This window comes from Ornithodoros turicata, chromosome 5, assembly GCF_037126465.1.
Source record: "Ornithodoros turicata isolate Travis chromosome 5, ASM3712646v1, whole genome shotgun sequence".
Classification (NCBI taxonomy): Eukaryota; Metazoa; Arthropoda; class Arachnida; order Ixodida; family Argasidae; genus Ornithodoros; species Ornithodoros turicata.
Genome location: NC_088205.1, coordinates 30,605,208 through 30,621,317, shown reverse-complemented (window position 1 = coordinate 30,621,317; position 16,110 = coordinate 30,605,208). Strand labels below are relative to the sequence as shown.

Below are 16,110 nucleotides of genomic sequence, written 5' to 3'. Positions count from 1 at the left end.
TAAACCATTGTGCATGTTCACATGTTCAAATTACCAGCCGTTGCCAGCCGTTCAAATTACCGTTCAAATTACCGGCCCCATTAAAATACACATGACTGACGGGCCTGGAGCACCAGGTCAAATTAAGAGATTTTGAATGGACCTTTTCACATTCGCATCATATCCTAGCAGCTCTCCATGGATTAATACTGCTTACCCGTCGTCGGCAAAGCAAGCAAGCAAGCCTCGCCGTTTTCAGGGGATAAAGACCCTTCCTCTCGACTACACAGACAAGAAAAAGGCAGCAATTTGATATTTTCCCGAATTGAGTTGGCGATATTCGCGTTCGTGGGATTCGCGATTGGGTTAGGCTTAACAATTCAAAACAACGTTTATACACTTCGTGCAGAGCGTCTGCCGCGCCACGGAAAATCCTGGCGGCAGCCATAGGAACTAGTTGTGTTAGTCCGCTCGGTTTTCTAGGGCTATTCGTACGCTTTCAATCGTCACCTTGCTTCGGTCACGCCGCGCCTGAATTGATAGCTACTAAAAGTAATGCCGTACCACACAAACTGTTGCGTCGTTGGGTGCACAAGTACGTATGAGAAAGCCGGCTGTAGAAAAAATGGTCCTTGGTTGTGTGGACAGAAAAATGGTCCCGCAGGCTCCTGCACGCCCAAAAATACAGGGGCGTGGTTACGGATAACTGATGAAACCCATCACAGTCGACCGAGTGTTACCATTCGCTCTCCCCATTTGTTGAAAAAGGAGACATGGGTCTTTCTTTTCCATGTGTTAATAGATAATAATATCTGCACAACATGCAATAAGTAACATAAAAGCGACACCATTCGATGCACTATTTCACTAGCGATATCGTTCGCTAGGTGCTAGTATTTCTCTACTGTTGGTCAGGCACGAGTATTGAGTTTAAAGGGACGGTCTCATACATCTGGGGCGATTCCGAAACTTAGCCAAAACTAGCTTCACGAGTACTGTACACATACAACCGCCAAAGTTTCATTCGGAATAACCAAGTTGTGTTCGACGAATTTGTCGAAACGTGCCGTAATAGCAGACGACGAAACCTACGCTTCTCTCATACATACGTCACGTATGACGTCGGCCTGCGGGTACGTCGTCGTTGTCATGGTAATTTTAACTTGCAGAAGCACCTTGGGTTGAGTCATCCCCTTTGCTCTCGAAATGGGGAAACTCAGGCATATACCTCCGCGAGTGGAGAATGTAGTCCGAGCATTGACTGTGGGGTCTCCGATAATGTGGCGCATAATCGGATATGTGGAAGCTAAGTCACGTGTTTTCTTTCCACGAGTATTTAATGCGTTTTTTAAATAAACACGCACTCCTTCTCTATGTACGCCGTCAGCGACACTTCATTTCGAAGCATGATCAGTGTACAACGGGGAGTGTAATAGAAGCACGCGTAATATATTTTTGGTCGGAGCTGTAATGCGACCGCGCGCCGATGGCCGGCGACTTCAGATTTGTGATTGTGGGTGGGATTGTCCTGCGACTTTTAACCCTGTCTCTGAGGATTAACATAGTTGTTCTAAACCACCATTTTTGCCACTTCTTAGAAGGTGCGTTTTTCACCTGAGAACTGAAAGAAAATGTACGAGAGTTGCCGCGGTGCCCAGTAACTTCTGAAAGTCGTCTGCTCACACCGATGCACTAGCGCGCGCAAAAGCAGACGATTTCTGTATCCTATCATGGACTTTCCTGCAGGGCGATGTGGCTGTTCTTATTATTGCCAACACAGATCGCGGCATGCTCTGCAATCTTTATCAATTTAATTCGGTTATTTAATAACTGTGACGTGTTTTGTCGGGTAAATTCGCAGTATTCCATTTTCAACAAAGGGCAATCGAATGGTACACTTTATGAGAGGGGCAGGGGGTACGAGACCGTCCCTTTAAGTTTGAGTTTGAATGTAAAAAAAGGAGGCACCAGTTTTGCAGTTGTTATACAGTTCTCCCCTACATCATTTCCCTGTCGATGTTTATATATAATAAAAGCTCTCGCCCTCTCATTCATTGTTTCATTGCCTTTACAACTCCGCTTCTGCTGAAGATATGGTTCATCGACAACCGTATGACAACCGTAAATCCTGTCTGACCAGCAATAGGAATTCACTAGCATCCAGGTTGAATTGGGAACTACATCCAACTAGAGTCACTAAATATTTTTGTGACTCTACATCCAACGAACACCACGTACAGCGAGCGTGAGGTCGGAGCCAGGAGAAGGTAACGTGCCTTTTTGCTTACTCCTCTGTAATCCGTCCTGTTATAAAAGAACGCGGGTACCATTTTCCCGACATATCTGCAAGAAATCGAGTTGTTTGTACTCCACTGAATAAAAGAGAGAGAGAGAGCAACAGAAGGAGCTGACGGAATGCGATCAATACAACTGGTGCAGTGAATGCAATCGATTTTATGTTCCTCATTGGATGGCGTGCAGCTTTTATAGTTCATTAACATCAATGTTAATTTAAAAAGCCTATGTCTCCCAATTTTAACAAATCAGGAGGTCGGATAATAGCACTTGGTCCACTAGGATCCGTTTCATCGGCTCTCCACAACGACTGCTCTATTTTTGGGCGCCCGGAACCCCGCGGGACCATTATTTCCGCCCACGCAACCAGGGACCATCTTTTTTCGGGACCCGAGAGTGCCCCACCGGGTACAAGATTCCACAGTTTACCGCCAAATCCACACGATGTGGACAGGAGAACAAGATGGGTGTCGGCCGCCAAACGTACGTGTAACAAAATAAGCTACTCCGTCGATTCTATCTGTCTTCTTTTATGCCAATGATCCTAATTGGTTGCCGTATTAAGACCGTATATTGTTCGTGTTATGTCGAGTGATGTTGTGATGTGTGCTCTCAATTCAGACACGAACTTCCAACTAATTTGGACCTTGTCGCTTTGCCCGACTCAGCTAATGAGACTTATGCGTCCCTTTCCTGTAGGTGCAATCTTTGCAACGTTGCTGTAAAAAGGGTAAAAAAAACACACGTAAGTGCGGGGCACACAAAGAAAAGCTAAAAGAATTGTAATAGCACTGACATGCCTGCTTCTGCATATAGTGTTATGCCTTAATGACCCCGAAAGTAGTTGTTCGGAGTTTAAAGTAATTGAAATCCGCAAAGTTACACAGCTTATTCACACATACACTCTTGACTGGTTTCGATGTCGGACGGCTCACACAAAAAGTTTGTTTTCCCACCACTACGTGGCCGCGCAAAGCGCCACCTTTAGTCTGTGCACGAGGCGTATAGAGTCGCAGCTGAAGAAATGAACGCAAGTGCGTGTAAGATTACTTTTTGCCCTGAGCTGTTTTGATACTTGGTTGTAAATAAATATTCTCGAAAGAATAAGCCTCTTATATTTGCACCATCGCGTGACTGCAAACATGTGGCAAGGCCTAGCGAGCCATGACGTGTCTCCGACACGGCTTGTATGCGCTACCAACGTATCAAGCCCTCATTCAGAGTGGCAGCCATTAGTTCAAGCTCCGCCTTTATTGGAACAAATCTTCAGTCCCCTTCCAGCTCAAATTAATGGGATTGCGCCTGCAAAACCCGGCACCTACATGAACCCTAAAATATTATGAGGTACAGGAGGAGGTACAAAAGGGATACAATACCTCAACTCCCATTAGAGTTGGTCGAACGTACAAAGAACTCATGGGGTACTTTGGTACCCACTCCTTTTCTATGCTGACAAGCTTGAGCAAGCAACTAAGGAACTCCTGACCCTGGAACACCTGCAAGTCACATTTATTAGCACAATTTTAATTGAGATGGCAAGGACCTACCGGAAGCCCTAGCCTGGCTGCGGAGTTGAGAAGCCTGCGGACGTTCATATCTGGCCGGAAAAGCCTGACCTTGTCGTCATGACCACGATAAGCCTTCATGCCTTCAAAGAGCTATAATGAGGAACAGCAGTGGTGCATCATTCACCTCTCCAACACCGTTCTCATGTCTACTCAATATTTTTTCATATTCTCATATAATATTCACTGTTGTCCTTATATTCTCAAAATACTCCACAGTATGTGACAAATATATCGTGCATGAATGCATGGATCTGATAAATTTGGTACATCTTCCAGGAAAACTTCATACAGTGATGTCAAGAACAAATTTCACAGACCTGGAAACATTGAACAAGCAATAACTTCCAACAAACGATCCCTTGGTCTATGGTCAGAAAAACCCTCTTTGACCGCAGATGTGGTGAAAGGAATCTAATGGCGCATTCCAGTTTTGCCCCGGGAAGCGGTAAAAACTGTTCCACTGGTGGAGCAGGGGCCAAAAAAATTGCTCCAAGGAGCAATAGTTTTCGACCCAGCGATTACCTCAGCAGAACACAACCGACAAGAGGAGGCATGCGCACAATAAGTGAGGCCGTGATATTCAAGCTTTCTTTTCTTGTTACTGGGTTCATTTCAAGCAGATTCTTGCAGGGTGGTGCGGTTGACATCTTAAATTTTTTTCGTTCCAATATATATCGAAGCCTAGTGCTTAGGAAGTACATTTGCGGAGGAAATAGCTAAAAATATCTTATAGTTGTTTTTTAAAAAAATCATATTCAAGACTGACCATTTCGAGCACTGCCTTTAGTCTAAATTTTCAGGCCTCGTATCTTCGTAACCATTAAGGCCATGCAGTTAATGTTTTCCACGCTTATTGCCCATGTGCCACTGTACTGTTTGCTCTATCTTTTGGGTTCTAGGTTTTGCAGGTGTCCAGATAAAAAATCGCAAAGTCGCTTCATTTGCAAAAATCACACTTTTTCAGCGCGTAACTGCTTTTCTGCAAATATCAGAAGGTTAACGTGGGTGACATCGTTCTGTTAGTCTTTAAACACTCTTTCCATTAATATAAAAGCGATTGTTGCAAAATCTCAGACATACTTCCTAACGCACGTTTAGTGAGGGGTGGTAAGGCAAAAACACGCAACTTCGGTTGCGTATTTTGCATATTTGCCCACTCGTGACGTGGTTCATATTCCTCGCACATGTTGTTCATATGCTGTGTTCAGCTCACACAGCATAGTGAAAAAAATTCACTTCAGAAATGTCTGAAGTTCATTTTTGTGCTTTCTGCGCACACCTGAGTTCCGTCCCTTCATGGCTTCATATTATATTTGAGATAGTCAAGTTCTGGTTTATAAGGTTTATTACGAAACAAAGTTCAAATATCGATCTACAAAGACAGGAGTTACACTCCATAGGTTGGCATGAACGTTGGCCATACGCGCAAAACACAAATTGAAAGCACGTACGGTGCTTAATTGATGACAAACAGAAATGGGGCGAAGTCTAACAGTGGAAGGCTACTTTCCCCCATGCACGCTACGAAGTTTTTGCCGTGTACACTTCACGAACGCCATTACCTGTTCATTACCTGTCCATTACCTGCTTTCCCCACACATGTGAAGACTGTATTCCAGGAACGCGCTCGAAGTGCTCCCATTCTTGTTTTTTGGTTGTACGGTAGTTTGCGATGCCTTGCGTCGGCAGATGAAGCATCTGAATATTGCGCAGCTTCGCATTTCTAATTATCTTATTTGCCGTCCATCTCAGCTTGTACCATTGTGCTTAACTAGGCTACCGACACCGTCGCATCCACTCTTCCTGTGTCCCATTGCAGTAAACACCCACTTTGCTACTAGGTAGCTTTTGCTTCGTAGTTCTTACCACTGCAGAGCTTACCACCGTAATCCACACAGAACAGACGGTCTGCACTATGAGCTCTGTTCATTGTACGCCCTTACAAAGGAGCACAGAGGTTTTTGTGTTCCCACACACAGCAGGAGTAGAATGTGTTCTGCCTAGACAAAGTGGCATGAAGACAACAGGAGCGACGGAAAGAGGCGCTTTCTCCACTTCTGTCGATAGCAGAAGTTGGCAGATTGGTTGGACAGGATAAAGCGGGAACGAAGGAAATTTGAATTTACGATCTCGGCAGTGCAAATAAGCATTTTCATTTCTTTGTTTACAGGGCTTCTGATGGCACTTGGAAAAGGGGGGTGGGGGCGCTTCAGATTTACCCTGCCCTGGCCGCAAACTTGCCTCGCTACGGCTCTGATCGTGGGGAATTCCTCTTTGTGTCGTTTGCAGGGTGATTGTCCTGCGGATTGTCTAAGAAACCTTTGGGTACTGTAACCCTAAAAGAAGGCATGCATACCCATACGAAGAGAGAAAACAGCTCAGATTAGGTAACGTTCGTTGTGGAAGTCGTTTCCGTTGATATAGGGAAACCAATTGTGCATGGTTGCTACGAGTTAAAAATGATTCCTCAGCATCAGCACATGTAAGCAAAAGCCGAGCTAAGAATATAGTACTCATTGGTAACATCATTCCTTTATTATATTATGCAGGGTGTTTCACCTAAGGTGATAAAAAATTCTAACTGGCTATGTACTCGCCAGAGGATTGTCAGACTTCCAGCAATTACCTTCTGGAAAATTTTGCCACAATTGAGGAATACTTTGGACAATTTTTAATTGCGGAAAATTAATTTATTCAATTGAACTTCGATCGCCTCACAGCTAACTGTGGGCAATCAGCGCCGCGTAATGCGATGGAGACGACTGAAATAAACTAGTGAAATTGACGACATTTCGTGGCGAAAGATCACACCTCTCGTCATCTCACAAAGCGATAACACGAATCGCAGCCAAATAGAAAAAAAAAGTTATCTTCAACTTTGATGGCACTTTGTCACGACCGCTACTATGCGGAATACGGACAGGTTATATAGCGTATAATCGCCGACTTTCCTATTTTACTTCGGTTATGTCATTCCTTTGATTCTTATCATTTTGTGTGCGCACTGTGAGTTGAACTTCTAGTTTCAACAGAAGTGGTAATTTCATAATTCATTTCAAGAAATCCTGTTTCTGTAAGCTGTATTGAGATAAGACTGCTACCGATCGGCACGTGAACAGACTCTTCACTGCTGACTGCAATTATTTTGTATTTGTGACCATTTTTTATGACGGTTGTTTGACCATTTTGCATTTGAGATATATAATTTTATATATCTCAAATATATTATATTTTGCACAGTCTTCGTCACACGCTACGCGCGTGGCAGCTACCACCCCCCATGCTATTCAAAACACGAACGCACCAAAATCAACTCGTGGTCTTGCATGACAGTTTCAAAAGACTTTTACGAGACAATCGTCCCTTCTACACAGGCATAAACACCGTGTACAATACCATAGTAGAGGGGAGACCCAAGGTCAAAAGGTCCAGTCCCCAGCTGTCCCACGCATATAACTGTTTCTCCCTAACGGGCTCACCCACGGAAACCGCGACGGTGGCGCCCCACCGTAGGAAGCCCGTAAATACATTTAAGATGGCTACCGTGAAACCGTAGCCTTAAAGACGAACAGAACGATGTCACACATGCTAACCTTCTGGTATTTGCAGAAAAGCAGTTACGCGCCGAAAAAGTGTGATTTTTTGCAAATGAGGCGACTTTGCGATTTTTTTATCTGGACACCTGCTAAATCTAGAACCTCAAAGATAGAGCAAATAGTACAGCAGCATATAGACAATAAGCGTGGAAAAAATTAACTGCTTGGCCTTAATGGTTACGAAGATACGAGGCCTGAAAATTGCGAGGAAGCGCAGTGCTCGAAATAATCAGTCATGAAGATTATTTAAAAAAAAAACAACTTTAAGATATTTTCAGCTACTTCCTCCGCCAATGTACTTCCTAAGCACTTGGCTTCAATATATATTGGAGCAAAAAAAATCTGAGAGGTCGACCGGACCACCCTGCCTGAATCTGCTTGAAATCACCCTACTCGTGTGTCGTGCAGGTAGTCGTGCGTCTTTTGAACAGTGTAAACACAGCGCGTCCAGCTGTGTTAAATTTTATTGTACGATTACGAAGCAGTTTGCTGAACCCCACGTGGTCAAAGCAAACCCGAAAAAGCACGTGAGCCACACACTATGCACAGAGTGTGCATCGTAGCTCGAATGCTAGCATTCCATTGATAAAGCAAACCCGTGCGACCCCGCCGGGTGCATTCACCCCCCCCCCCCCCCCCAGCACGGTGCAAAAATTGTTCTCCCAATGGAATTCGCCATAAAATAGCCCAAGCTGTACAGGTATACTGAAATCGCAGTATATTTCAATGACACTATGCAATGATGATATTTCAGTGTAAGCGTGCACAGCATAATGAAGTCGTTCCATTTGAAACAACACAGGCACATTGCTCGACCAGCTCAAATGTCCACATAAACAATGGATTAAATGGATGGCAAGTGAACTACTTCTGCACAAATTCACTTAGTACAGGCACTAGCTGGCACCAAACTACAGTGCACTTCATTATGATGTGTCTCTCTTACACTCTCATCTAATATAATTAGGCTTTCCGGTTTCCGGTATTTACCGAAAAGCACCGATAACATACGCCGGTAATTTTTTTACGCGCTCGGTGAAAATAATTTTTTGCCAATAATGACTTGCTCCTCAAAATACTTTATCTTGTGTTGTGTAAGTTCCCACTGGACGACTGGCATGGCAGTGGTCACCCGAGGTGAGGTCACTCGCAAAATAACAAGTGATCCTCTTGTAGCCTCTCACGGGGTCCAAGTGAGACACACAGGATGGATCCAGTATGATCACAAGTAGGTCTGTTTGGTCAAGAAGTGCCCCAGTTAGAGGTTAGAATGCATTCTACAGTGTACAGGTCCCGACGGTCAAGGTGTACGGAACACCAGCGTGGCGTATATCGTTATCGGAACGACACCCTTGCAGCAAATGGGAGCAGATAGACTTACAGACAGGTGACTGGGTATTCCATGCATCTCTCAGTATGTGTGTTCACTCCTGTTCGCTGCTAGTGTGTGGCTCCGATGAAGAAATACGTCGCTCTGGTGTTCCGCAAGTTTTTGTCGGGATCTGTACTTGGACAACAGCAAAGGCAGAAACTAGGTGAGTAACCCATGCAGCCATCTAGTTTGTAAATAAAGCGTTACATGTAGTGTGCATGTAAGAAGCTTCTATTGTCGCCGCTTTTCACCGAATCTTTATGCCATGAAAATATTGCCACTGAAAGCCACCGATTCGTGGTAAGTGAAATAACCACCATTTTCTGCACCGAATCTAGGTACAAATAAACACCGGAAACCGGAAACCCTAAATATAATATAATCTCTCTGTCTCTCTAAGTCTCAACTCTAACAGAGCTATTCCTCTGAAGAAATCCACCACTTGTGGAAAATGCAGCGCCGTCTATGAATTGGCCGCTGAACCCAAAGTGTTGCTGTGAGCGAGGATATTAGGTTTGAAAACAGTCGTCGCGGAATCTGTCGAATACTGCCGCACGTTTCCTGCTTTTCACATGCGATTTGCTTCGCTTTTCTTTTTCCCCGTCGAGTTGAAATGGTCGACGAGAACTGTGCTCCGTTTAGTTATAATGAGCTGGGCTGGGTACGTGACCTTTCGCCTTGCGATAAAGTTACGGTAGACAAAGTGTGGAGATATTTGGGATGCACCACATCAACTCTTCGTCAAGCCCATCGCGGCTGGGCCTTCAAAGAGGAAGGACACATTCGTAATGTGATGGTGAACGAGGACACGGAGAATGAAGACTTCATCGTGATAAGGGCAACATGTACGCCGTCAATCAAAAAAGGATACTACACCGTTACGGCATGGTATGGGAAGGACGACGGACGCATCGTCGGAGTTCAGTGTCGATGTGTTGCGGGGTGAGAATGCATAATTTCACATTCTCGTTTTACATATGTTTACCAACACATGCAGTTTGCGAGTGTATTAATTCGCTCATGAAATCCCTGCTATCATGTGGTTCTTTCAGGCTCAGCGAAACATGTCACCATGTTGCCGCTATGTTGTTTCATGTGGCCGATGCTGCACGAACAACGGCGGCAAAAACGTGCACGGACCAACCTTGTGCATGGATAGTGAGCCCACAAGGTGAGTGCACACCAATCTCGTTGCTAAGCTCTAATCGTTGTATGTAGTGGATAAGTACATAGCTTTGGCACACGGGTCTTTGCCCATCTCATGATGTAGGTGTATGCCTTTTTAAGACAACATTCAAGATTACAAGTCATTTGCAGAACCATCTTTGAAGTTTAGTTATTACAAAACTTAAAGTGAACATTCCTAACTGGAAAAGCAGAGATAGACGTCCCACAGTTCAGAGGTGTAGTCATCAGAAATGTCTTCTGAGACATTCCACAAAAAAATTTTAATTTGTGATTATTTTAATACACCATGCACTCAAATACGCGAGTGACAATAACACGTGAGACCACCAGCATTCCATTTTCTTACAGACATTGTTGATAGAGCATTGCCACGTGTCGTGTGTGAGGGCAATTACCATAAACTAGGTGTTCCCTCATGTTGTTCCTGGTAGTACATAAATTATGCATTGGAGGCACAAGGACTCACACATGTAACACACATGCCATAACACACCAAACATGCATTTCTGTGCATCACAGAACTCTTCTAGTTAGTCTCGAACCAATGCGAAGAGCATTTTTGTCATTGTCCGTATGAGACACCATATCAACGAAAGAACATGCATTTCGTAAATTCAAGCTAGGTGTGCTGATGTTTTCGAGTTCTCAGATTTGTTAAAATTTTACATTTCAGACAGAAAACCCTTCGCGCCAGCTCAGCTCAACGACATCCCATTTCAAAAGTTCTTAGTGAATAAGCCAACTAGAGAAACAAGGAAGCGGACATACAACCCCGCACAGCACAGCCAGCCATCTGACAGTAGCTACACCGAACTGGTACAAGATACGGCGGATTGCTGTTCTAACCTACTTTGGCTGCGATATGCTTCTTCAACAAGGAAAAAGGATGTCTCACACCAGCAGCTGCCAATAGACGACAATGCCAGCCTTACATCTGAGGCAGCTACACAAGCAATAAATAACTACTGTGCAATGCTGAAGATAATGTCACCAGAAGAACGCAAAGAAATAACAGCAAGGACAGTTGGGCAGGCAGGATATGGGCAATGGCACAAGGAGAGGATTGGGCGGATCACTTCTTCAGTGTTCAAGCGAGCTGCCAGGTGTAAGAAGCCCGAGGGCCTATTAAAACAGCTCCTCTATCCTAAGCAGTCGGCATATTCAGAAGCGATTGTGTATGGACGCAAAAATGAAGCAGTTGTTGTCAAGGAGTATGTTAAGCTTATGGCTGCTTATGAGAAAGATGTGTCGGTTCAGGTGACAGGGCTGCACATACATGATGAGTACCCTTTCCTCGCGGCCTCTCCTGACAGAATAGTCAGAGACAGCAGTGAGACTGGGCTACTCGAAGTGAAGTGCCCATTTTCAATAGTGAGTGTAACACCGATCGAAGCATGCAAGGACAAAAACTTCTGCTGCAGGCTCATAAATGGTGAAGTGCAACTGCGACGAGACCACGCATACTATTACCAGGTACAAGGACAGTTGGTAGTGACCGGTTCTGAGTGGTGTGACTTTGTCATTTGGACTAATGCAGGATCCTGTGCACGATCACTGCACGTGGGAAGAGTATATTTCAATTGTGTATTTTGGCAGATGTATCTGTTTCTTGCCCTACTGCATTTCGTAAAGATTGCCCTTGTTCCATAGATGCTGACACAGCGTGTAAGGCGGCTTGGCCAACTGTACACGAAAGGCAGCTACCCTCCCTACGAGCAATGTAAAAAAGGCTGCTACATTTGTGAGCCATGCTCAGGACTGAAAATGAAATTCAGAAAGCTTAAATAAATCATTTGAGGTAATGGTTGGCACAACCAACTGGTGCAAAATCAATGTCACCCATTGCCCTCTTCTATTTGTAGCTTTCCTAACACTGGAACTACGTATTTTGCAGGAAAGTTTCAACCTGAAGAAACACTGCAATCACACAGCAAGACATAGTAATGAAAGTACAATAACTGTCATGGAGCTAAACAATGCAAGATAAAAGAAATGACATACAGTATGAAATGCAACTGTCTAGTAAGTCTGAGTACACTAACGATCACAAACCAGAGGCAGCCAGAAATTGCTCAGATAACAACAAACCTGAAATACTTGTTCTGCAATATCAATCACTGATGTGGGGAAGGGCTTGTCAAGGATGTGAAACGATTTTACCCTACGTATAGCCCTTTCTACGTGCACCCTTGCTCGTGCCACGCGCCGAGTTTCTGCGACATCGCTACTGCTCATCTGTGGTTCATGGACATGAGAGAACTGATGTTCTGAGGCTCGAGTCCTACAGCTGGCTAACCTTTTCAGTGACTTTCATCATTCATCGTGGTTCATGGGCCTGGCGAAATGGTGGTCTGTACAAATCAACACCTGGGGGCAGTGCACAAAATGTGAAGCATTTGTCAACAATGATGGCATCTCCAGGTTGCAGCCTATTCAGTATGCCACTGCTTTCTACGATGACACTATCTGACACACAACCACCCCAGAGCTTAGATACAAATGCAATGTACCCATCTGGTGTACATCCTACGACCACTTTATACGCATTATAATGTTTGTATGTGGAAAACGTCTGCCTCTGAGCATTCAGTGAAGACGGCTTTTCAGTGGCGTATCTAGGGTGTGGCAGGTGTGGACAGGTGCCATGGGCGCCAGGTGAACAGGGGCGCCATTATGTGGTCGGATGTGAATGTGCCAGGTCGGGCACTCAACCTGGCACATTCATAAATGATCTAAAGCACCCGCCATTAGAGAGGTTGTAGTGTGAAACGTAGTGCGGACCACACGAAAACGCATCCCCAAGGACATCATGTTAACCACGAGGTAGCTAAACTGGGCACGTGACGTATTTTACGAGAACGGGGCACCGTGAGCAAACCGAACCAGCTCAGTGAGCGACTGTCACGGCGGAGACCAAAGCAGCCTAAACAAAAGGGAGATTCCACTCGAGACGTGACAGCAGCATTTGAGGATGTTTAGGTAGCAAGCCGATCGCAGCAGTGGGACTTTGAGAGAGATATCTGAGCAAGAAAATCGACCCGACGAAAAGAGGAGTTCGTATCGGGCGGACCAACAAGAGGGTCGACCTGAACCCGTGTGTCCGGCTGGGGCAGGTGTAAAGGTGTAGGGGCGATTTCGGCAAATTTTACACTTCCGATGTTGACGGCAACGAGCTGTACGAAGAAATTTTGGACTGCAGAATGTTGCTCACGAGGCGCACAAAAAACAAAATATCGAGAGCTTCTTGAATTCATTGTTCACTGTGGAGATGAGAATGTCTTCCCAAACCTTCGGGTTGCGGTCCAGATAATGCTTACGATCGCGGTTTCAATTGCCAGCTGTGAGCGGTCATTTAGCAAGCTTATACTTTACAAGCAAGCTTAGCAAGCTTATACTTAGCAAGCTGATACTTTCGTATTTAAGAGCATCAATGGGCCAGGACAGGCTTTCCGACCTTGCTGTCCTAAGTGTTGAAGGAGAAGAAACAGAAAAAAATGATTTCAGTGACATTATCGACAAATTTGCAGCAGCAAAAGCCAGAAAGGCTATCATGTGACATTAGTGGGCCATTTGCATGTGTAGTAGTTATGTGTACTTATGTGCCTGAACAGGGGCGCAGACTCATTGGTTGCCATGGGCGCAGGTAGCTCTAGATACGCCACTGCGGCTTTTGGATATGCACCTCAGTGCCATCAAGGAGCAACCTGCTGTTTTCAAACCTGCAGAATGACTTTGGAAGGTACGGCCGCAGGTCTTGTACTGTGGGAAGGGTTGTTAGCTCGCTGAGAGCATGTGCAAGAAAATTTACCCAAGTGGCAAATATGCAGCTGAAGTGTCCTTCGGAAATCACGAAGTTCCTTGCGACCTCCTTTCCTGACATCCCAGTCCTTAGACGAACAAGTATCATAAAAAATTCGTCAAGAAGCTCAGTTTCTTTGCATTTCCCCCGCGACTCGTTTTCCTTTCTGTTGCTCAGTCCCCAGTAAGACATATTCTTTGCACTCTTGTGTAAGTACCGATAGAGACTTGCAAAAACCTCAAAGCTCGGTAGGCCAGTATAAAACATGGCATCATCCTTGGAGCCTCTTATCAGATCTACGTTCAGGAGACGTGAGCTGACAATTTCTAGGCTCTTTTCTAGACGAGCTGTTTTCAGCTTCAAATCTTTGAGCTCCTTTTGCAGGCATGCAATCGTCTGTGCAGCGTTCTAGCCCACTGCTGACTTGCATGACATGCATGTTGGCCCTTGAATGCAAATATGATCACCTGAAATAGAAAAAGTCATGTGCTAGCTTATATTCAGCCCAGCAGAATCTAGTTCAATGTTGACCAATGACTGAGTTTCTTACACTGTGCCAGCATGTTCGCACCGATTACCCCGTCCACGCCCTTGGAGGCTCCTTCATTCTGTGAATCATCTGAAAGCAAGCGGAGAACTACATTTATACCATGAAAGCTTCACACTGTACGGTACAAAAATATCAGCGAGTAGAGTACCTCCGTGTGCAGTTTGCACGACAGCAGTACGATCGCCAACTTCAAGTTGGGTGTCGTCATTGCTTGGCGCCTGCATCATAGCACCATTCACGCTTTGTGCATCTGCAAGAAAATTCGACAAAAAGAAATGTAATGCATTCACATAGCCGAAATTGATCATCAGAAGATCCTCGTTCAAAATCTCTAATGTCAGAAGCTCTTTTTTGTTTCCTTACGCAATCACTCCCATTAGTATGAATGTCACTTGGGCCAGGAACATGTGTGACCGCATTTTCCAGTTTCCGTGCTTTTTTTTATGTTGTGCCATCATTCTCTGCACGCACTAGAAGACAATCTGAAGAGCATTGTAATCTTCATCAGCAGGTATAACTGGAACAATGGTCTATACAGGGTGTCCCAGAAAACGTGTCATTGAATTTTAATAAAAAAAACTACTACCCAGCCCACACCGGCACGGCAGAGAGAGATAACACAGACATAGCTTATCGCGTCCGGCTTTGGCTGGGACCATAACTTCCCTTTCCCAATTTCAAGAGCTGTCACTTTTTCTACTATCACTCTGTGGGCTGGGTTTCCAACCTCCTTTCATCGGACTGACAGCGATTGTGCTCGAAAAGTCCTCGCGCGTTATACTGAAGTGCCCCGAGAAGCGTGTTTTCCCGATAGGATAGATCCTGAATATCACTGTCAATTATCATGAATGAGAGTAAATTTGGCACGCTCTTCATCTTGGTGAGGTAAAAAAGTGACCTTTACTTGGCAAATTTCCGAGATCGGTTCGCAAAAATGTACATAATAAAACTTACGTTATGTGACATTCACATCAGGAGGTCGCAAAAACCTAGTACGAACAAATGCCGTTGACCGCATGATTCTACGTGGCGTAGTTTTTTATTAGAATGCAATGACACGTTTTCTGGGACACCCTGTATACATGTCAGTCATGAGAAAACAAGTGCTGCTAGTCTCAGGAACCAGACGTTTCAGAGCACGGACGTCTCGGTGAATGGACAACTCGGTGCGCATTCTTTTTGGCGACATAAAGCGAAAAGAAAAACTACAGCAGGGACTATTCTGCCATTCCGAATTCACTATACATTCAGAATTTAGCAAGCTTTCGCTTGTGCCTTTCATTGATACATGCCTTCGTTACAGATATACCATGTTATTTTGCTTATGTTACTGTGTTCCTCCGTGCACTTATCTAATTGAAAAAGGGCGTTCAATGCAGGGACAGAAAAATGCACACCAAGTATTTTACGTGCCTGTTGTTTTCACAAGCTACTTGTCATGTCTGGTGACACAGATAATCTAAAAATCTAACTTTCAAAAACAATAAATAATCATATCCTTGACAGTATATCATCAGTACACAATCAAAGATAAGTAGTTGGTTCATTCTGTACTAAGGATGCCGCCTGTACAGCCGGTGAAATGTTTTTAAGTTACTGCATCAAGCCGTAGTAAAGTTTTTTTATGGTATATATTCTCCCAGCAGTTGGAATATTTCCTGACGTTTTTGTTCCGCACTTTTGTGCTTCCTTGATCTTGTAATAAATGCTTTCAACGCAAACAACTGCAAGTTGAGTCGTCCATTCGTCCATCCGTGTCATAG

The 16,110-nt window shown here is 44.5% G+C and overlaps 1 protein-coding gene and 1 pseudogene across 3 annotated transcripts in view; both read right to left on the bottom strand.

The window, feature by feature from the left end:
* The window catches only part of LOC135394287 (branched-chain-amino-acid aminotransferase, cytosolic-like), a 313,934-nt gene that overhangs the window by 289,627 nt on the left and 8,197 nt on the right, over positions 1 to 16,110 (bottom strand). For all 3 annotated transcript variants that reach the window (XM_064624971.1, XM_064624970.1, XM_064624972.1), the window contains exons 4-5: positions 3,822 to 3,932; positions 3,651 to 3,770 (exon numbers count right to left, since the gene is read on the bottom strand). In XM_064624971.1, coding sequence (XP_064481041.1) covers positions 3,651 to 3,770; positions 3,822 to 3,932 — 231 coding nt within the window. The remainder of the gene's footprint in view (positions 1 to 3,650; positions 3,771 to 3,821; positions 3,933 to 16,110) is intronic.
* On the bottom strand, positions 10,296 to 14,551 carry LOC135394288 (uncharacterized; annotated as a pseudogene).